The 23,344-nt window shown below is 48.6% G+C and overlaps 1 protein-coding gene across 1 annotated transcript; it reads left to right on the top strand.

Annotated features, from left to right (window-relative positions):
- Window positions 1–2,616: 2,616 nt before the first annotated feature.
- On the top strand, window positions 2,617–6,506 carry LOC133339761 (inward rectifier potassium channel 13-like; the record flags this gene model as incomplete). The annotated part of the gene is made up of 2 exons (XM_061547929.1): window positions 2,617–3,221; window positions 5,443–6,506. Coding segments are annotated over 2 exons (1,153 nt in total), but the record flags the coding sequence as incomplete, so codon positions are not given.
- Window positions 6,507–23,344: the final 16,838 nt, after the last annotated feature.

The raw sequence follows: 23,344 nt of genomic DNA, 5'->3' as shown, positions 1-23,344 counted from the left end.
TGACCTCATCGGCGACAACGCCAGGGGCGGTGTGCCTCGCAAGTGACGTCATGTCACCCACTCCCGACCGCGAAGCTCTTGGGCGTGACGTCACCTCCATCCCAGTGCCAATCCTTATTTGGGCAAAGCCACGCCCGGTGACTGGGGGCTCATTAACATAATTTATTTAAGTTACAGAGCCGCTCGTTGCGGGAGGGGAGTATTCACTTTAAGATGTTTCTAGTGCGTGTTCATGTTTCCTGTTTGTTGCCGTTGCACCCGATTCAAGAGCCGAATGGCTCCCGGGGCGACACCGAAAACTTGAACTTGAATCCCGGAAGTGACGTCACGGCCTGTGCCGCGTGACGTCACGAGGCAGCAGCAGCAGCTGCTCCTGCCGCCTCGTGTGAACTGCAACCCGAGGTGAGAAATTCTCATCGCGGTTGTGGTGGTTGTGGTTGTTGTGGTGGTGGTTGTGGTGGTGATGGTGGTGGGGGTGGTGGTTGTGGTGGTGGTGGTTGTTGTGGTGGTGGTTGTGGTGGTGGTTGTGGTGGTGGTTGTGATGGTGGTTGTGGTGGTGGTTGTAGTGGTGGTGGTTGTTGTGGTGGTGGTTGTGGTGGTGATGGTGATGGTGGTGGTTGTGGTGGTGATGGTTGTTGTGGTGGTTTGTTGTGGTGTGGTTGTGGTGGTTGTGGTGGTGGTGGTTGTGGTGGGTTGTGATGGTGGTGGTTGTGGTGGTGTTGTAGTGGTGGTGGTTGTTGTGGTGGTGTTGTGGTTGTGGTGATGGTGGTTGTGATGGGGTGGTTGTGGTGGTGATGGTGATGGTGGGGGTGGTGGTTGTGGTGGTGATGGTTGTTGTGGTGGTTGTTGTGGTGGTGGTGGTTTGTGGTGGTGGTGTGGTGATGTGGGGGTTGTGGTGATGGTGGGGTGGTGGTGGTGGTTGTGGTGGTGGTGATGGTGGTGGTTGGGTGGTGGTTGTTGGTTGTGATGGTGGTTGTGATGGTGGTGGTTGTGGGGTTGTGGTGGTGTGGTTGTGGTGATGGGTGGTTGTGGTGGTGGTGGTGTGATGGTGGTGGTTGTGGTGGTTGTGATGGTGGTGGTTGTGTTGTATGGTGGTTGTGGTGGTTGTGATGATGGTGGTTGTGGTGGTTGTGATGGTGGTGGTTGTGGTGGTGGTTGTGATGGTGGTGGTTGTTGTGGTGGTTGTTGTGATGGTTGTGATGGTTGTGATGGGGTGGTGGTGGTGGTTGTGGTGGTGGTTGTGATGGTGGTTGTGGTGGTGGTTGTGATGGTGGTTGTGGTGGTAGTGGTGGTGGTGTGGTTGTTGTGGTGGTGGTTGTGTGGTGGTTGTGGTGGTGATGGGGGTGGTGGTGGTTGTTGTGGTGGTGTGGTGGTGGTGGTTGTGGGACCTTTGTCTGTGTCTACCTTCATAGGTGCTGCTGCTACTCGCTACCATCACCACAACCATCATCACCACCACCATCACACATCATCACCATCACCATCATCATCACCATCATCACCATCATCACCATCGTCACCATCATCACCATCATCACCATCATCATCACCATCGTCACCACCAGGGTACCATCTCCACCACCAGGGTACAATCACCATCGCCACCAGGGTACATCGCCATCATCACCATCATCACCATCATCACCACCAGGGTACAATCACCATCATCACCATCGCCACCATCACCACCATCACCACCATCGCCACCAGGGTACAATCACCATCACCACCATCATTACCATCATCATCATCACCATCGCCACGAGGGTACAATCACCATCGTCACCATCATCGTCACCATCACCATCGTCACCATCACCATCGTCACCATCATCACCATCGCCACCAGGGTACAATCACCATCGTCACCATCATCGTCACCATCACCACCATCATCACCATCATCATCGCCACCAGGGTACAATCACCATCATCACCATCATCGTCACCATCACCACCATCGCCACCAGGATACATCGCCATCGTCACCATCATCGTCACCATCACCACCATCGCCACCATCATCACCATAGTCAACATCACCATCATCACCATCATCGTCACCATCATCACCATAGTCAACATCACCATCATCACCATCATCGTCACCATCATCACATCATCGTCGATGTGTCTCTGTGTCTCTCCCCGTGTCTCTGTGTCTCAGCGTGTCTTGTGTGTCTCTGTGTCTCTCCGTGTCTGTGTGTCTCTGTGTCGCAGCGTGTCTCCCCGTGTCTCTGTGTCACACCGTGTCTCTGTGTCTCTCCGTGTCTGTGTGTCTCTGTGTCGCAGCGTGTCTCCCCGTGTCTCTGTGTCTCTGTGTCTCTGTGTCACACCGTGTCTCTGTGTCTCAGCGTGTCTCCCCGTGTCTCTGTGTCTCAGCGTGTCTCCCCGTGTCTAAATTCCTCTTGATATGCAGATTCCTTTGTCAAGGCGCCCCTTCCCCCCTCCAACCCAGCTTAAATATACGCTGCCAAGCCTGGTGGTGTTTCATTCAGACGCCGTCTTCCCGACAGACCTGTTCTTCACCTGAGGACGGCTGCTTGCGTTGTGGCCGAAACGTCGTGAGAATTGTATTTTATTATGTTAAATTTGTCGCCAGGGCGTGCAACCCAGACGGGGCACTGACACCACAGCGAGCCAGACTCGCAGTGCAGGCAAAGCCGAGAAGACCCCCGACCCGGATGAGAAGCAGCGAGTCGGTGACTCGACCCAGTCGCCTGCGGCGCCTGTGTCCCTGGCCGTGGAGGCCGGCCCCGGCTCCCCCCTCCCCAGGCGGACACCGGCCCCACGGCGTCCCCGGGGGGGCGGCGGCGGCCGTCTGATCGGCCGGGACGGCTCGAGCCGCCGGCGCTGGGCTCCGCGGGGTCCCCGCGCCGCGCTGCGCCGCCTCGGCGACCTGTGGACGTGGCTGCTGGAGCTGCGCTGGGGGCTGGTGCTGCTCGCGTTCGCCGCCAGCTTCACGCTCTCGTGGCTCCTGTTCGGCCTCGCCTGGTACGCGCTGGCGCTGCTGCACGGCGACCTGGGCCCCCCGCCCCCCTCGGGCGCCGTGTGCGTGCGGCGGCTCACGGGGCTGCTCGCCGCATTCTCGTTCGCCCTGGAGACGCAGCTGACCGTGGGCTACGGGGCCATGCACCCCGACCCCGAGGCGTGCCCCGCGGCCGCCGCGCTGCTGGGCACGCACATGGTGCTGGGACTCATGCTGGACGCGTTCATGACCGGTGAGAGAGGCAGTGTGTGTTAGTGTGTGTTAGTGTGTGTGTGTGTTAGTGTGTGTGTGTGTTAGTGTGTGTGTGTTAGTGTGTTAGTGTGTGTGTTAGTGTGTTAGTGTGTGTTAGTGTGTTAGTGTGTGTTAGTGTGTGTGTGTGTGTAGTGTGTGTTAGTGTGTGTGTTAGAGACAGTGTGTGTGTGTTAGTGTGTGTGTGTTAGTGTGTGTGTTAGTGTGTGAGAGACAGTGCGTGTGTGTGTTAGTGTGTGTGTGTTCGAGACAGTGTGTGTGTGTTAGAGATAGTGTGTAAACACCACCACCACCACACCACGTGTGTAAACACCACCACCACCACACCACGTGTGTGAACATCACCACCACCACTCCACGTGTGTGAACATCGCCACCACACCACGTGTGTGAACATCACCACCACCACTCCACGTGTGTGAATATCGCCACCGAGGAGACGGAGGCTGACGGGTGTGGTGCTGGCCATCCATCCCTTCGTGCTCCTCCTTCGTATGTGCTCGCAAACAGCACTCGCCCCACAAGTTGACTACGGTTACACCGAGGACATTTGTCTCAGCGTGCGTGTGAGCGAGTGAGACGCGGCGGTGTGAGCGGGAGGAGGGAGTGTGGCACAGACAGAGTTGCCGTCGTTTTGCTGCCCATACTCCGCTACCGTGGTGGTTTTACTGCCACCGCGACCCGCACCGTTGGGGGTTGCGTGGCTATAATCGCACTCCTCCGTGGCTTCCGAATTCCAGCGTCCATCGCAGGCACGGGCTCCCACAGTCTCTCGCACGCTCCCTCACATTCGCGCGGGATGCAGTCCTCTGATGAAGCTTTCCTGCCAACGTTCAAAGCGCTCCTCTGTCAGCCGTGTGTGTGGCCCCGTGGAGCGGGGGGCGGCTGCTGAGCCGATCCCAGCGGGACTCCTTGCGCGCACGTTGCCACTCGGGACCTCTCCTGGAGATGAGCGGCACAGTTGATGTGAGGGTTGGCCAGAAATGAGCATCTTGACCTCAAGCTTCCGTGACTGTAGCAATTAATAAGCTTGGGTCTACGGGACGTTTCATCTTGTGTTGCGATCGAAGCGTCGTCGTTTTTTGTTGTTTTTTGTTATTTTCTTTGAGCCTATCTACGTGACTTTACCCATTGACCCAAGAATATCAATGAGCACGATGTGATTTGAAGCTTTCGTGACTGCTGGAATCCACACCCCTTTGGTTCTTTCGGTAAAGTCAACACAAGCGGCCGTCCTCGGGCGGGAAACATATAATCCAGCAGTGGATCTGAGCTAGTTCACGTTGATTACCACGAGTGACCCGACCAGCAATGGCCGCCCATTGTAATCTGCGTGCATTCGTTACTTTCCCCTCTTCGCACGCGAAGGGCTCGCGGCGTGTGACGTCGTCGCATCTATCCCTCCAAGGAACGAAACGGGACGGATTTCTCGACAAATCTTGGCCGTCCACTCGACGACGCTAGTTTGTAATTACTGGCGAAGCGTCACACTCCCCTTGTAAATGTTGTGGCTTTGCTCTCCTCCTCCCCGTGGATTCGGCGTCCGGAGCAGCCCCCCCCCCCCCCCCCGCCCGTGGCTAGAGCCGTGCCCGGACACGTGGGGGGCTCCTCTGAGTTTCCGCGCCACGTGGCCGCCGGATTCATGGGGGTTGGCGGGGGGGGGGGAAGTAAAACGCCCGTTTCAATGCTAGTGATGCGAGGATAGACGCAGGTCACCTACAACGCGCACAACAGGCACTCGGCCTCTGTGCATTAGGCAGAAACCGTCCACGGTTCCTGTAGAACTGCTTTGTGGTCCGCTTTTCTTAGGGTCACTATCAGAATACATTTGGATAAACCTCATCAAGAGGTCACCGTCTCCCAAGTTTGTGAGCGACCTACGACGGGAGTGCGAGTCCCCAACGGCTTCTCGGTCTCGTGGTTTGGCACCGAGAGCGCCCTCGGGGGTAGTGGTCAAGTTGTGACGTTTGACAAGTGAAACTAAGCGGTGCTCGCGAGAGTGGAGATGATGAGAAATGGAGCGGAGACGAAAGCTTCAGGTCGGTGTTGAGCACAATCGCAGTTTGGCTTCATTGGGTGAATGCGGCCCCCCTCAGCCCAACATCCCGACGTAGCGGGACCCTCCCGGGTCTCTTGGGACGCGCTGTGCGCGCGACAATTATTAATTGACCCCGGCGGCCGAGCCGCCCCCGTGCCGCCCCCAGGAGCGTTCGTGGCCAAGATGGCGCGGCCCAAGCCGCACACGGGCACCATCCGCTTCAGCGACGTGGCGGTGGTGTGTTGGGGGGGCCGCGGCGGGGAGCGACGCCGCCGCCGCCTCGCGTTCCGCGTCGCCAACCTGCGCCCGTCGGCGCTGCTGGACGTGGCCGTGTCGGCCGTGCTCTACCGCTCGCGGCCGGGCCGGCCTCTCCGCCAGAGCGCCGTCGACTTCTGGCCGGACCAGCTGGGGGCCCGGCCCTGGCCCTACTTCCTCTTCCCGCTGACCTTCCACCACGAGCTGGGCCCCGACAGCCCCCTGCTGCCACTGCTGCTGCGAGAGCCGAGGTGGCCGGACGAGCACGTGGAGCTCGCCGTGTTCCTGCAGGCCACCTGCGAGGGCTCGGGCACCGTCTGCCGTCAGAGGACCTCGTACCTGAGGTCGGAGGTCCTGGCCGGTCGGCTGTTTGCGCCGATCGACGTCGATGTGGAGCGCGGCGTCGTGGACCTGTCTTTGTTCGACGTGACGGTGGCGGAGGTGGAGAGTGGTGTGTAGTGGATGCTCGCGGAGTCTCGGCGACGACACGAGTCGACGCGGTATAAAGGGGGACTGGCACCGCTTGATCCGGCTACGAATCCAATCGCCTCCGCCATCGCCATCATCGGTGCGAGGAGTCGCCTCTCATCGTTGACAAGGCAGCTTCGCTACTGCGCGCAGAATAGCAGCACGTGGCACAGTGAAATCACTCGGGGATGTTAAGAGCAAAGTTCAAAATTACTCCAGCGGTTGTCTGCTAATGAACTGGCCCAAAGCGAAGCACTAACTGCGTACAAGTGGCATTTGCTGTGTACCTTGTGTGTTGCTTAAATGAATGTGATCTGTAGGTTTCGTCGCGACTGACCGAGTGCCCACGTGCGATCGTGGCACCTGTGGCTCGCCCTGAAATGCAATTAAAGTCTCGAGTGTTGTCCAGTCCAACCTTGCTGCTTCCTCGCGTCGTGCAGAGCCACCTTGCTGCCAATCCACTCTCGAGCGGGGGATCTTCAGCCACATTTTCCAGAGCCACGTAAAAGAAAGCTGACATGTGCTGGCGGGTCATGTAACATGTGTGCTTGTGACCACTAATCTGTATGTCTATAGCTCTCCAAACTCTACCGCTTATTCATCTCTCATCTCACTGGCCTGTGTCTTGTCTCCAGGTCTCTCATCTCACTAATCTACCACTTCATGTTTTGGTGGACAGGGTCCTTTTGTTGATGGCACACGAGCCATCAACAAACTATACACTACACTATACACTACACTATACACTACACTATACACTACAATACACTACTATACATTACCATACATTACTATACACTACACTATACACTACTATACACTACTATACACTACACTATACACTACTATACACTACACTATACACTACACTACTATACACTACACTATACACTACACTATACACTACACTATACACTACACCAGCGGTCGGGAACCTATGGCTCGCGAGCCATATATGGCTCTTCCGGTGACGGCATATGGCTCCCAGACAATTTTGAGTTGAAAAAAATAATAATAATTTTAAAAAATCAGTTTGGAACTGATTTTTAAATACTTGTGATATTGCTTAATAATACTGTGTCATTTTAAAGTAAACAGAAATTAGTTTTGAAGATAAATTTCACGGGTCACGGGCCCTGTGACCCGTGACCCGTGGGTCGGGTCGGGAACCAATGGCTCGCGAGCATGTGACGGGTTATTGTAAAGGTGTAGAAATCCATTTGATCAGATAGCCAACTAGTTTATCCGCTTCAACCCTTGTAACGGAAAAGATGGTGAAAATAAAAAAGACAATGATTACCGTGCATTCCAGGCTGCGTGGGCAGAGGAATTTGCATTTGTGGAGAGAGCAGGATCTGCGGTATGTCTAATATGCAATGATAAAATTGCATTGATGAAACGGTCAAATATAAAGCGGCACTTCGATACGCACCATGCTTCATTTGCATCGAAATATCCAGCGGGGGACAGCAGGAAAAAGGCATGCGAAGAGCTACAGCGGAGAGTGCAGACGAGTCAGCAGCAACTACGTGTGTGGACCAAGCAAGGTGACGGGAATTCCGCTAGCTTTGCGGGTGCTTTGGCAATAGTAAGGAATGGAAAGCCATTCACAGATGGCGAGTATGCCAAAACATTCATGCTTGATGTGGCCAATGAACTGTTTGATGACTTCCCAAATAAAGACAAGATAATCAAACGAATAAAAGACATGCCTCTGTCAGCAAGAACTGTTCACGATCGTAGCATCATGATGGCAAATCAAGTCGAGGAAACACAAATTAAGGACATAAACGCCGGGACATACTTTTCTCTCGCGTTAGATGAGTCAACAGACGTTAGCCATCTATCTGAGTTCAGTATAATTGCCAGGTATGCTGCAGGTGACACACTGCGTGAGGAAAGCTTGGCTGTTTTGCCAATGAAAGGGACAACAAGAGGAGAGGATTTATTCACGTCTTTCATGGAGTTTGCTAAATAAAAAAAACTACCGATGGATAAACTTATTTCTGTCTGTACTGATGGTGCACCCTGTATGTTGGGGAAGAACAAAGGATTTGTAGCGATTCTCCGTGAACATGAAAAGAGAGCCATCCTAAGTTTGATTTTAAGAATATCTTTTAACTGTTGAATTCCTATTGGGAAATAATTTGCCTAGTTCCTTTCCTGTTTGAGCAAGCGTATTAATAAAGATGTCGATACGAGTGTAATAATCCTTCTGAGACGGCTTCGGAATCGGTCCTCTTTATTTTCACCACAATACACTTTACTCACACACTCTCCGTTGCTGGCAGACAACAGAGAGCGGGCAGACTTCACACCAGTTCCCACCGCGCACGTGGCACCCAGAGCCCCCGTACGCGCGTGGCATCTCGCTCTGCTCGTTCCCCAGTCTGCTCTCGATCGTTCTCTCTCACTCCCTCTTAATCCCTCCGTCACGTGGTCCCCCCGGCCAATCCTTCATGGACAGCCTCGACCATTCTCGATGGTTCCCTGTCAATCCCGGGACCACGCCTCTCATCCGGCTTCCCATTAGCTGGGGCCCCGAATGGCTGGGCCAATCACTCCTGATGACATGCCGTGATCACGCCGGGGCCATGCTCCCTATCTCAACCCTTATTGGCTACAAAGCAGGATTGGCAAGCCAATCCCCACGTGAACCCTCTATGGCTGTTATTACACGAGTATTAACGTGAGTTTTCTTGCAAATTAATAAAGACCTGATTTGTTTTTAAAGATGACTGATCGTACGTTATTGCTACCATGTTTCCTTTAAAAAACACGGACGAGTTGACATACACACACGAGTGTGCATCCAAACACGACTGTATATACAGCGGTGTGCATTTACACACGAGTGTGCATGTGTTTCTACGAGTTTTAACGTTAATATACTTGCAGAACAATAAAGACCTGACATGTTAAAGATGACTAATCGTCCCTTATTGCTACAATGTTCATAGCGAACACGTGTGGAGGCGAGTTTCAGGTGAAGCATCTCCATCACACAAGTTTACCCTTACCTGGCAGCATCGTGGCAGTCCGCTGGTCACACTCATGACGTCACACTCACGAGCTGTAGGGGCCAGTGAGACTTCCCAAATCTGACTGTTGACTGATGAAGCTAGTTTTAATTACAGACGAAAGGTCGTACTCACATTGTAAATGTTGTGGCTTGGCTCTCCAACACACCGGTGTGCTGTACTAGTGACTAATATGCATGTTCTGTTTACGTGACAACCCTAACTAGTTGGCTTTGTCGGGTGGTAGTGGGTTTCAACGACACATTTGTATATTTAAGCGATCTAACCCAAAAAACCTTTAATATGGACATTATAATAAACCACGCTTACAAGCTAAACCATTCAGATGATTATTCAAAGTTCATGGCAGAGTTTTTTAATATAAAACACTCGTTTTCTAGAAGCACCCCGCTCAACACGATTGTCATTAAATATATTTATAAAACAAAGTCAGTACAGTATAAACTTGCACATTTTATTCCAAATCAAGCTCGAGATCACCAATTTTTGATATTTCAGGCTCTATGTCGCTTTATAATCCTCTAAACTTGCAGCAGTTTAGAGGACATTGGGGGGTGGTATGTACATGTTGTTAGTTTGCACATTTACAATGGCCTGTAAACTGTGATCAATTTATCGACTATGAATATAAGTATAAAATGTTGCAATGCTGATGGAGATATTCTAAGAGGTGCTTTATAGCGTGGTGACTTGATTTTATGGATATTTTTAAGGACTCTTGTTGATGGTGTGTCTAAACAACGAAGGTTATTTGTTATATTCGATCAATTAAAACGGTTACAATTGCTCTGGATACCCATCTGGATGGTATAGTTTGTAAGTGTTGTTTATTATTATAACCATCATCAGTCTATAGCAGTGTGTATTTACACTGATGTGTATGTACAGTGATGTGTGTGTTTTTATTTACCACGTGTTCTCACGGTAAGTGCATTGAATGTGGAGGGGTTACCAGCCCATCGCAACAGTCCGGAGACCTCGTGGGCCTCTGTGATGTCTATGAGCCTTCCCTCTCGGACATTGCTCACATTGACCACAGCTTTACCGCCCTGCACCGCTGATGAGGTAGGGGGTTGTTTTTACAGAACTTTACTCGTGGGCAGGGGAATGCCAAACAACAGGGAGTGTGATAATTGGTTCTTTACCCTTCTATCTGGCAACAAAACTGACACCTTTTTGCAAGGAGTCATGTTTGCATAGACCGCAATACCTGCAGTCATAAATACAAACAAAAGACATAACTCTGATAATGTGCACTGTCCTTGAAGTTGATTGGTCCACACCCGAGACAGCTTTCCTTCGAGCCTAGTCTCATATGGGTTGGACCAGATGACGCCAAAAGGCGCCTTTTGGCGTCATCTGGTCCAACCCATATGAGACTAGGCTCGAAGGAAAGCTGTCTCGGGTGTGGACCAATCAACTTCAAGGACAGTGCACATTATCAGAGTTATGTCTTTTGTTTGTATTTATGACTGCAGGTATTGCGGTCTATGCAAACATGACTCCTTGCAAAAAGGTGTCAGTTTTGTTGCCAGATAGAAGGGTAAAGAACCAATTATCATATTTTTACTGGCAAATGAGGTCCCCATAGTGTAGAAACAGGGAGTGTGGCTCTTCCTTTGAACAAAATAATGAAGGGGCCAACCGTGGCGGTGAGCTGTAGGAAGCTGTATGCCCCACGCGTGGAGTGGTGATTGTTCCTGCCTGCACTGAAGGTGAACATCAGTGTCGGGATGCGGGCAAGGCCGATTAGTCATATGCCTTTCATAATATCCAATATTAGAACCATACTGCTCGAATGAATACATTTTGTATGCATATATATATACGAACTGCGGGCTGTGGGATTTGAATTGCATTATAATCACTCGTATCACATTGCGGTCGTTATTAGATTCACACAATCCACTGCTGGATCTGCCCTCTCAATGGATTCGAGAGTAGGATGGCGACAGCGCCGCAGCTGGATGCAGTCCCAGATCGCTCTCACAGTTTATCAACCGTCACCACACCTCGTACCTTACCCACGTCCTTCTTCACTCACCACCGCTCTTCTTACTTTCATCTTCCATCATATAATTTATTTTATTATTTTCATTATTACTTTGGCGTCGCCCGAGTTTTGGGTGGCGGCAGATCCCTGCACCAAACCCGGCCGGCCTGCGTGTTCACTGCACACGCCCCGCGGCGCTACAACAGCTGACAAATGCCGGCTGCGGCAGTGTCACACAACCCGCCTAAACAGCCGCATCGCACAGAAGATTGTATAATAACAAATAGTATAAAAGTGTAATGTTTAATATAAGTATAAGGTAATATATATATATAATTGTATAGTGAATATACAGCAGTATGGTATACAGTAGGGTGGGTAGAATAATACATAGTGTAATATTATAATGTATAGTCTAAGGTATAGGGTGGTGTATAGTTATACAGCATATTATTTAATGTTGGGTTTGTCTATGGCAGTATATAGTACGGGGTAGACTCGTGTGATGTAAGAGAAAAAAGTGTAGCTGGAGGCATATTCTGTTTTTTGCGACGTAAAATTGTAATGTATGAATTTCTGTTAGTAGCTCAGCTTATTGGAGAGTATATTTAGTATACTAATGATACTGATGTAGTTCATATTTTAGTTTTTTACGTGGTGGTTTAGTTACTGCAGCTCCATACTATTAACATTCCTTCCCTTTATGAATGCTAACCCTACTCCCTCCCTTTGATGCTGCTAATCCTGCATAATGCACGGGCATAATATGACTTTGAAACCCCCCGCCCACCTCCTACGCATTCCACAAGTAGTGACTAATCACCTAATTGCATTTCAACATAATACGTATGTACATCTCACTGCATCCAAATCCTTTGTTCTCGCCTTGGCCTATCATGGACTTTGTCTTCAATTGTAATTTTTACATTAACAATCCGCATATCTAGCAACATAATACGTATGTACATCTCACTGCATAATTGTACACTTCCGTTTGAATAAGGATGTGCATCTCCATGCATTATTCCGTGCTTCGAGTTAATTTGCTAATATTCACCCCCCAATGTCCTCTAAACTGCTGCAAGTTTAGAGGATTATAAAGCGACATACAGTCTGAAATATAAAAATTGGTGATCTCGAGCTTGATTGGAATAAGATGTGCAAGTTTATACTGTACTGACTTTGTTTTATAAATATATTTAATGACAATCGTGTTGAGCGGGGTGCTTCTAGAAAACGAGTGTTTTATATTATAATTTCTGCCATGAACTTTGAATGCTCATCTGAATGGTTTAGCTTGTAAGCTTGGTTTATTATCATGTCCATATTAAAGTTTTTTTGGGTTCGATCGCTTAAATATATAAATGTGTCGTTGAAACCCGCCACACCCGACAAAGCGAACTAGTAAGGATTGTCACGTAAACAGAACAAGCAAATGTTTCACGAGTACAGCACACCGGTGTGTTGGAGAGCCAAGCCACAACATTTACAATCTGAGTACGACGTTTCGCCTGTAATTAAAACTAGCTTCATCAGTCGACAATCAGATTTGGGAAGTCTCACTGTTTCGTTGCTTATATTGAAGCATAGATGTGCCACGCAGCTGCGCTCTATTGAAGTATGCTGCCCTTTGTCGGCATGCATTTATTTAATGTTTTATTTTAAAGACACATTTATACTTCAGCGATCTAACCTAACAACCTCTATTATGGATGATATTGGCCCCGAAATCCTACGTGTTAAACTCGTGTGTATGTGTTTAATATTTTGGATGTTTTTAAAAATAATTATTGCATTGAATTTGGAGAGGTTACCAGCGCCTCGCACCCGTCCAGAGACCTCGTGGGTATCTGTGGTGGCTACGCGCCTTCCCTCCAGGACATTGCTCACATCCACCGCAGCGTTACCGTCCGGCACCGCGGATTAGGTAGCGGATTCTTTTTTTCCGAACTCTGCTCGTGGCTGGGTAATTCCAAACAACAGGAGGTCGTGAAAAAATACTACTGTCTGTATGTACATGGATCTGTACTTCTGTGTATGTCCACTCGTGTGTTTATTTACACTCGTTGATGTGGATATGTACATGCGTGAATGTGTGTGTTAGGTATGTAAAATCATTTGTTCGCACATTTGTTCGTGTAGTAGAACGCAATCCCTTTGTACGTACACTGCTGTGTATGTACACTCGTGTGTGTATGCGCACTTGTATGCATGTGCACCCGTGTGTGTATGTATGAGGCAGTGTGTATGCACATTCGTGTATGTTTCTACAGCGCTGTGTATGTCCACTCGTGTGTGGGTGTGTGTACATGGGGGTGTATATGTGTACTCGTGTATGATTATGTACTGGAACAAATGAGTTTTAATATTGTGTCGTACAAAGAATGTAGGGGCAACGTGGTAGGAATGAGACTCCCCGCTCGTGGTGCTCAATGAATGAAAACAGCGCCACTGAGCAGACAGAGCCCCGCCCCTACAGCTCGTGCGTGTGACGTCATGAGTGTGACGTCATGAGTGTGACCAGCGGACAGCCACGATGCTGCCAGGTGAGGGTCAACTTGTGTGCTGGAGATGCTTCGCCTGAAACTCGCCTCCACACGTGTTCGCTATGAAGATTGTAGTAACGACGATCAGTCATCTTTAACCTATCAGGTCTTTATTGTTCTGAAGTAAATTAACGTTAAAAAGCGTAGAAACACATGCACACTCGTGTGTGAATGCACACCGCTGTATATACAGTCGTGTTTGGATGCACACTCGTGTGTGTATGTCTACTCGTCCGTGTTTTTTAAAGGAAACATGGTAGCAATAACGTACGATCAGTCATCTTTAAAAACAAATCAGGTCTTTATTAATCTGCAAGAAAACTCACGTTAATACTCGTATCGACATCTTTATTAATACGCATGCTCAAACAGGAAGGAACTAGGCAAATTATTTCCCAATAGGAATTCAACAGTTCAAAGATATTCTTAAAATCAAACGCTACCAATTTAAGCAGTAACTTGCCAATTTTTAAAACCTGATACCACATATAGATTCTCAAAGCAAACGGCAATATATATATATATTTGATCTCAAATTGTATAAAGCGGTATGATTAACTTTGAATATCGACATGCGGTAAAAGGTTAACCAATTGATATCCTACCACTTTAATAGTTTAGCCTGGCAATTATTCAATAATAAAGGATTTTGGTAAACATTCAAACTTTTTTACATTTTGTAAAATCGCCTGAAGCTGGTTGTAATCACCAGCAAAACATCATACTCAAATTGTAAATGTTGTGGGTTTACTCTCCAACACACTGGTAAGCTTAAGTAGTCACTAATTGGCACATTTTGTTTCCGCGACAAACCTTACTAATTGGCTGTCAGGTGGTGGTGTGTTAACACATTTATATTTACGCGATCTAACCCAATACACCTTTATGGATATTGGCCACGAAAGCTGATGTGTTAAACCAAATTAATTATACTGTTGTTGGTAAATAGAAAATGTTAGTTGTTTACATTTCCTCAGATACAAGCAGCACGAGACTGACCTGGAGGAGATTTTAGATCCAAATTCACTTTTAATTTCCTCATTTTTTGTTTCACCAGTAATATGGGATGTATTTTGTGAATTTTGGGTTTTCCACCTGCAATTAGAGGCTTGGAAATGTTTACCCTCCACCTCTACAGCATGCCCATGAATTTGTCTATTTTTCTGTGACACAAATGTTCGTTCATCAGGATATAGCTGCTTTGGAACACAGTGCAAGGTAACATTATTAAGCTGTTTTTGTGATAGTGGTTTTTGAGGTGTTTCATACATTTTTGCTTCACCTTTTAGTTCAGAACTAAATTTCAGTGGGTGACTTAATATTTGGCTTTCACATGCATGCTTTTTCGCCTTTTCCTCCGCTTTTTCTTTGGCCTTGCGTGCCTCTTCCTCGGCGATCATTTTCCCAGTGAGTGCTTGCAGCTCCAGCTCACTTGCAGACTGCGTGTGCTGGTGGGAGTGTTCGGGAACGGCGTTACTGCTGCCGTTTGACACATCTGGGAGCCAAATGCCACCTTGATCCACATCCACAGACTGACTTGGCACGGAGATCAAACAGAACACAGTTTCTCCCACAGCTCCTCGCTGATGCATGCCGGTCCGGACTCCAAGCAGGCTACGTGGCATCTGACCACCACTTGCTTCATGTGTCTTGTCACCCTGAAGAATACCCTCCTTTTTATCTGTATGCAACACAGATCTATGTTCACCTGCTGTTTCTTGTATGTGGCCCTTTCTTGAGTGAAATGCATGATCAGCACTTGTTGAGGTACTGTCCGGATATTTTAACTGCATGTACGTTATGTCATCTGAATGCATTTTATGCTTGTTGATTTCATGGTTTGACTGCGAATTTCTCCAAAAATATGAATCCTGATTTAGTACAGGTAACACAAGTGATGGAGGTGGTATTTGCTTTGAGTACAACAATTGTTTGTCTAGGCCTTCTTTTACATGAATGTAGTTTACAGAATTGTTGTCATTTGTAGACTTCCTCACACTGTGACCATTGTCTTGATTTTGGCGCTCAGTTTCCCAGTGTGCCTTGGGGACAATTCGCACCCATGGGTCTGTGAATGGAATGTATTCAACACGAGCTGTTCTAAGTTTTTGTTTGCTTTCACCAGTAGAGTCAATGCTGTTTTCATTGCTTGCATGTTGATTTTGACGAGATGTATTCTCTTTATATTGAGGAATGTAATCTGGTGGTTTGATGTATGTGGGCAGCTGTACATTTTGATATTTCATTTGTGATTCAGGAGGCATAAATCTGTCTGGGGAAATTCTGCTGATGACTTGTATTGCCCATTTTCATGTGTACTCGTATGACAACACACGTTTTTCAATTGAACTTGTGTTGTTGGTCCCTTGTAGCAATCTTTGCTTCTCATTTGGTACATCTCGTATGTTGGCGGTGGAGGCCTGAATGTTTTGAGGTTTTTCAATCTTCTCTGTTGGTAGGGGAGTTGCTTCAAAGTTGTTGTTTTCCTGTGTACAATATTGCATGTGCATCTGATGTTGCCTGGAGGGAAGTGCTTCCTTTGCCTGGATTCACCAACATGTCCTTGCTGTCCTGACCACACTGACTTGAGGAGTAATACATCCCTGACATGTCCTGGTAGTCACTACAGCAATGGCTTGATACATATTTGGAATTCCCTTTTTCTCTGCTATTCCTGTGCATATTTTTACTTTGATCGGTCAATAACGCGTAGTCTGGATTTATTTTACTTTGTTGCAGCTGTGTAGTCTGTGGTGCAGAGTTCTGAGATAATTCCAGGGTCGGAGGTTCAGCCTTGTATGGTGGAGGCTGTGGGTAGGTGCTGGGGCGTGGGATTGTGTCTGCATTAGCTGGGTAGCCGTGCAATCCAGAGTATTCCGAGGGAAGAGTCGAGTCACGAGACACTGCAGGGTACGGTGGGGGGGTTGCCTCGCGAGACACTGCAGTCTGGTTGAAAGGGCCATGCTGCACTGTGTTGTGTGTGGGGCTTGATCTCGTAACCCTGCAAGGTAGGCAGGCGGAGGGACGTCAACATGAGGCGGTTGGTGGATTGCGTAGTCCAGCAGCACGCTGAAATCCTGCCCACGGCGCCGCCAGTAACTCACGCTTTCATCGGATCCCTCCAATAATGGAAGCTGGTTTTCAAAGTTCCTGCAGAACAAAATAAATATTGTGACCAAATTGCATCAACACTAGAACGCTTTTAGCATTTGTAACTTTCTGCTTTTTCTTTTCAATGAGCCATTGCTTAAATCCTGGGTCAGGGGTAGACATCAATCATGTGCGAGTGTGTGTTTTGTAGAGCATGCTGTTTTATTCATTTTTTTACATGTTTTTGAAACATTTAGGACATCTTAAAGAGTTTAACTATTGGAACAATATTTTAAGTGCTGGTGACTAATTAATCATATTCAAAAGGATTACAGTGTCTTTGTGAACGCCTTATACAGTGTATACAGCATCGCATCCCCTTAAGAATTTTACAACACTGTCTTTTAAGCAGTTTCTCTGCCAATTCGTAATCGGATGCAGACCATTCATTGAAAAACGACGGGCCATTTCAAATCAAGACATGCCCTTTGGCTCAGTCTTTGTATTATATTTGCCATGTCTGTTACAAGGGTGACAACATTTTATTGGTATTTCATGGGTTTGGAAGAAACTTTCAGTATGTGGGGTGGGGGGCATGAACATCAGCATAATAATCCCCAAAACGGAAGCCAAGACCGTGAAGTTGATGTTGCCTTGGTGAAATCCAAACTTCAACATACCATGTCTGAGCTCATATGTCTTCAGGAGTACATCTTTCACATAGCCGGTGTACCACCCTGTTGCCAGTTGATTGTGATTACTTTCTACTCACCCACATAAATGATGAGAGTGTAAAACCAAACCGTGGCCGAATGAGTTGTGGCGTAAAGTTAGCACAGCAGTGGAAAACAAACAAACAAATAAAACTGGGAACTGCAGTTGTTCCACTGAGTAACTATCCATGGCATAAATGATGCATGCAGCACTTTAAAACGAGACAAAAATAAAATAATGTGCCTGGTACGGCTGCCAGGATGCAACCACAGCAAGCTTACCAGGGATTCTCATTTCGGTCAATTATATTGTATTTTAATTGCACCAACAGTGGGCATTCATATAATCTGCCCACAGGTGTATATCTAGGCATGTAACTGCATCGATTAACATTTGAAAATGATTCTTGTGATCAGAGTACTTGCAGAGAATTGTGCACGTAAGAATTAATAGTTTAAAATGTGTGTATATTGTTTGACTGGTCAGCATAAATCCTGCAGCCTATTGATGTGTTAGATAGGGGTGTTCAAGCATCACGTAAAGGTATCTATGTGGTGTTTGGAAATCTTAACTCCTGGTTTATTGCCAGAAAGGGTGAAACCTATTCTATTTAAGTATTAATAGTCGACGTAATGCACTCTTGTCACATTCTATGCATAAGCCAGTGTTTTTTTTATAGGCATACAGTAAGTACTGTATAAGCAGCATATATGCATACATATACATTTGTGTAATCTGTTCGTTTCTCAAAGGAAATTATGTTACAGCTGTTCAAACAGAGTACAAGCACATTTCATTTCAGGCAAATGACACAGCAGTCAAAGAAAGGAAATGATGTCTAAAAATGCTGAACTTTTTTGACGGTGCGTTTTTCTCCAGCGAGCTCCTCACCTTATGGTCACAGGGGGGCTTTGGGGCTGCATTTGCCCCTCTTCATAGTTCGCCTTTTCACTTACGAGCTCTGCCCTTTCCCTGGAGGGCTCGGCCCTTGCGGGGTGCTCTTGTAGTGGCAGGCTGGAGTGACGTGTGGCGCGGGGAGCGGGCGGTGCGTCGTGCCACACATCCTGGCCAGGAAACCCCTGCTCCAGCCCTGACCGGGGCGGCTCCATCCGGAGTGGAGGCTGTGTGCTGCTGCTGCTGCCGGATGTCGGCCTCCTGCCCGACCTGAAGCCATGGGAAGCCAGCAGGTCGGCAACGCTGTACATATTCTTCAGTAGCCGGCGGTTTTGTTCAAGGCCACTGTCCTTCACTGCGCGCACACTCCCACTCTCCGCTTCCTGCTGAACGGTTATTCAGGATGAGAGTGCCTGATTTGCAACAACAACAAAACATATTTAATTATTCTTGTAATTGTTTTCGGAATAAAGTACTTCACGAAAATGAATGTACCACACAAGAAATGGAGTTGAAAATATATTTCATAGTCTAAATACAAAGTAATTTAAACACGTGGCATAATACCAGCAAGCTAAGCAATTACATGAATCGGGATCATCTCTACATTGTCTAAATGCCCTCTAAGTGAAACAAGTATGGAAATTAATGTAATGGAAATGGATGATAAAGACACGTGCCTTTTTTATCCCCACTCTTATCTGTGCCATCTCGTACCGCTTAAAAGTATTTTTTCAAGAGTTAAAGAAACATTGTATTCAAAGATCATTTTAAAACTCTTGTTTTTATCAAACTTAACTCCTCCTTTGCCATTATCTTAGCTCTACGCACATTTCATGGTGCACATTTCTCTGTAAATACTTTTTGACAGCAATGTGAATTTAAATGAAAGGTTCATCTGGAGAAAGGTTCACTCTGGCAAGCGTTCCCATTGTGCAAACACATGGACATTCCACACTGCCGATTTTTTTTCGTTTGAAAAATACTTAAGGTGGTGCCGTCCCACGCTGCAGACCCAGATTTAAAGAGCAATCTGGCCCAAGATTGCTGGGGTTTTTTCACCAACACAAGTCTGTAAATATGGGCAAACATTTTAATTACGGTATGTGCCGAGAATGCAGCCATGGCTTAAATCCCACTCCTCGTGCCATTAATTTCTTCAGACCCAGTGTGTGAATGTGTACAACAAAAAGGACTGTGTTCAATTGCCAGCAGCCTTCCTCAGGCTGCACCTGTACCAACTGGGGGAACTGCTTTCACCCGAGAGCCGTGACCTGCTATGCTGAGAATTTGATACATCTGGAGATTGGGGAAAGATGGAGGTTGGTATGGTTTAGTCATTACTACACCCATGATGCAATTTCAAAGCATTCCCGTAGAAGGAATTAGAAGCAAGGCCAATCATCTGGTTTTCATGTGCATGGTGGAAAATGTACAAAAAAGTCCTCTAAAAGCTATTCGTACTTTACGCACAAATGTAAGATATTCTAAAACGCTAGCTTTTTTCAGGAAGCAGATTAAAAAGGTGGGTAATTAAATTACAGTACTACATGAAGTGTTATTTGGCGGTAAATCCATCAATGAATATACATTTTAGAATTCCCTTGTCATCCGTTTTTGCTTCGGTGCCAATATAAATGTAAACTAATCAGACACAGGTGCATAATGGTACTCATACGTGAACTTCAAAGTCACAGTGGCAGGTGCAACTCTGAACCAGGTGTGGCACTGCAACAAAGTACTGGATGATTTACTGCAACACTCATTCAATAAACAGCATTGGTAAAGAAGCTCTCCTAACCGCTCATGGCCATTTACATCGTTGGAGAGTTGTATTTAAGTCAAGGAAATCCAAACAGCAGTTTTTAGATGTGTTGTTGCTGCCCTTGTATTACGTTCATAAAATAATTTGGTAGGACATAAAGACAAACTGTACAGTTGTCTGCCTTAAGGCTTTAACACAGGATATGAGACATCGTGTCTCTGGACCTTGCAGTGTACCTCAAGGGTGGGGTATGACATAGTTGTTGGGAGTATTTGGCCGAGATAACCTCAAACACCCACATTTAATACTTGTGCCATTATTGCAATGCGGAAAGACACACCTAAACTTTGAATCATGTTTTAAAAAGTACTCTGGAGTAAAATCATTAATGTCGACATCTTAGTCTGTGAAAAGTCTGCCTTTGTTTCATTGTCAGACGGGATATTGTTCTCACACAATAGGCCATTGTAGATTGTACAAAATCAGTATATTCGTGCCTGAGAGTAAACTTGAGCATACACACACCAATGTAAAGCTATGTGGTAGGCAAACTTACGTGCCAAAGTGTGCGTCTTTGTGGGCTCTTAACTTTGTTTGCATTTGGGTGAGTGTGTGTCTCTTGATTATTCACCCAGCACACCATTACCTCATTCCTGCGGAGGGAGCTGGTAGGAACGTCGGGTTGCTCGCTCAATGGCCTGCAGGGTCAACGGCGGCGTGGTGTATTCCGCAAATATGCCCGACTGTGAGGGCGGCACAAGCCGGCGTGAGTAGGTGAAACGTTGAGTTTTATAAGGGCACCACGGGGTGACCAGCCCCTCCCCACCCAGCCCCACCCCTCCCATTTCTGGATGCACGACGGACGGACGGACGGACACAATAATCCCCTGTGGGCTGGTGGAACCAGGAGGTTTCTAGCAGTGACATTAATGCTGCGTCACTCCACCAAGTAACGAATGGAGGATCAACCGACACAGCCGAGGCGCTCCCCGTGTCTCTCCCTCTCCCCGTGGCGGCGTGGATTTACCTCCTGCCCCCCCCCCCCCCCGCGGTGCCCCCCTCCACTCGTTCAGAGTGAACAGCGGCACGCGGCGCTGAGCGCCTGTGACCCACAGACACCGACTCGCGGTGCCGCGTCCAGAGTGAACAGCGCCACGTGTTGACAGCCTCGCCTCGTTGTTGTTGTGGTGGTTGTTGTTGTGTGTGGTTGTTGTTGTTGTTGTGGTTGTTGTTGTTGTTGTGGGCAGGGCGCTTCTGAGAACGAGAGCGGTACAGCAGCTCAAGCGGGCTTGGGCTGATAAAAAACACGAAAAAAAACTGCGTTAATATCTACAATAACCAAAGTTACAGAGTAGCGAGCCGCGTGAAGACAAATTTATCTTGAGCGAGAGAATTAAACTTGAACGCAGTCAGGCGAGGGCAGGAGGCAAGGCCCCGCGGGGCAAAGTTCCAATCTGGACATCGATTCCAACACTCGCTGCTACTCAGTTGACATCCCTGAGAGAGAGAAACAGCGAGGCTCTACCTTGGTACACAACAACACAACCACAACAACCACAACCACAACAACAACAACCACCACAACGATGAGAAATTCTCACCTCAGATTTCAGTAAGCACGAAGCAGCAGCAGCAACGTCCTGTTACCTCGTGACGTCACGCGGCAGCAGCAGCAGGTGACATGACGTCACTTTCGGGTTACAAGCCACGCTCCTCCCACGAGCGACCCCGCAACTGAATAAATTATGTTAATGAGGCGGCCCAACGTCACCACCAGCACCACCAGCACCACCACCAGCACCACCACCACCACACCACCACCACCACCACCAGCACCACCACCAGCACCACCACCAGCACCACCACCAGCACCACCAGCACCAGAACCACCAGCACCACCACACCACCACCACCACCACCAGCACCACCACCAGCACCACCACCAGCACCACCAGCACCACCACACACAGCAGCACCACCACCAGCACCAGCACCAGCACCACCAGCACCACCACCAGCACCACCAGCACCAGCAGCACCACCACCAGCACCACCACACACCACCAGCACCACCACCAGCACCACCAGCACCACCACCACCACCAGCACCACCACCAGCAGCACCACCACCAGCACCACCACCACACCGCCACCAGCACCACCAGCACCGCCACCAGCACCACCAGCACCACCACCACCAGCACCACCACCACCAGCACCACCACCAGCACCACCACCAGCACCACCACCACCACCACCAGCACCACCACCAGCACCACCAGCACCACCAGCACCACCCACCAGCAGCACCACCACCAGCACCATCACCAGCACCACCAGCACCACCACCAGCACCACCAGCACCAGCAGCACCACCACCAGCACCACCACCAGCACCACCAGCACCACCACCACCAGCACCAGCACCACCAGCACCACCACCACCACTAGCACCACCACCACCAGCACCAGCAGCACCACCACCATCACCACCACCAGCACCACCAGCACCACCACCACCCGCTCGTGACGAGTCGTCAAAGTTGCGCAATCTTGAGGCTGTGGAAACCAGACCAGCCCGCCCGCAACATCCTTCACTACACCGGCAAAGCTCCCCCGTGTAGCCTCCCACACTGTGTGGGGGCAAGTGCTGCTAAACAAACACACAGACACACAGACACACACATAGACACACAGAGACACAGGTACACAGGCACACTCGCCCACTCACCATCCACCCACCCACCCACTCACCCCCCCACTCACTCACCCCCCCTCCCACTCACCCCCCCCACTCACCCCCCCCCCCCCACTCACCCCCCACTCACCCCCCCCCCACTCACCCCCCCCTCACTCACCCTCCCCTCACCCCCCCTCACCCCCCCCCTCTCTTACCCCCCCTCTCACCCCCCCTCACCCCCCCCCCCCCTTACCCCCCCCTTTCACCCCCCTCTCACCCCCCCCCTCTCACCCCCCCTCTCAACCCCCCCCCCCCACCACTCGCGATATCACTCCGCCTGGTGGGAAGGTTCGCACAAAACAATAACACCCGAGATTCTTGGTTCTTTCGGTAAAGTCACGTAAATAGAAAACAAAAAATCCAAGAAATTAAAACAAAATACAAGAATAAAATGATAATTTAAAATGTAACTAATAAAAATAACAGAAAGAAAATACATTGAAAATAATAAAAGTTGTAAGTAAAAAAACAACACCCGAGATGTATATTTCCCCTCCCCTTCCTCTTCCACCGCTGATCGCAATTTCTCAGCGCAGCGCAACAGTCGCCGACGATTCTGTTA

Source organism: Lethenteron reissneri, unplaced genomic scaffold, assembly GCF_015708825.2.
Source record: "Lethenteron reissneri isolate LAM-NWPU_2019-01 unplaced genomic scaffold, ASM1570882v1 scaffold_256, whole genome shotgun sequence".
NCBI lineage: Eukaryota > Metazoa > Chordata > Hyperoartia > Petromyzontiformes > Petromyzontidae > Lethenteron > Lethenteron reissneri.
The sequence above is the reverse complement of the archived record's forward strand: the minus strand, read 5'-3'. Positions and strand labels throughout refer to the sequence as shown.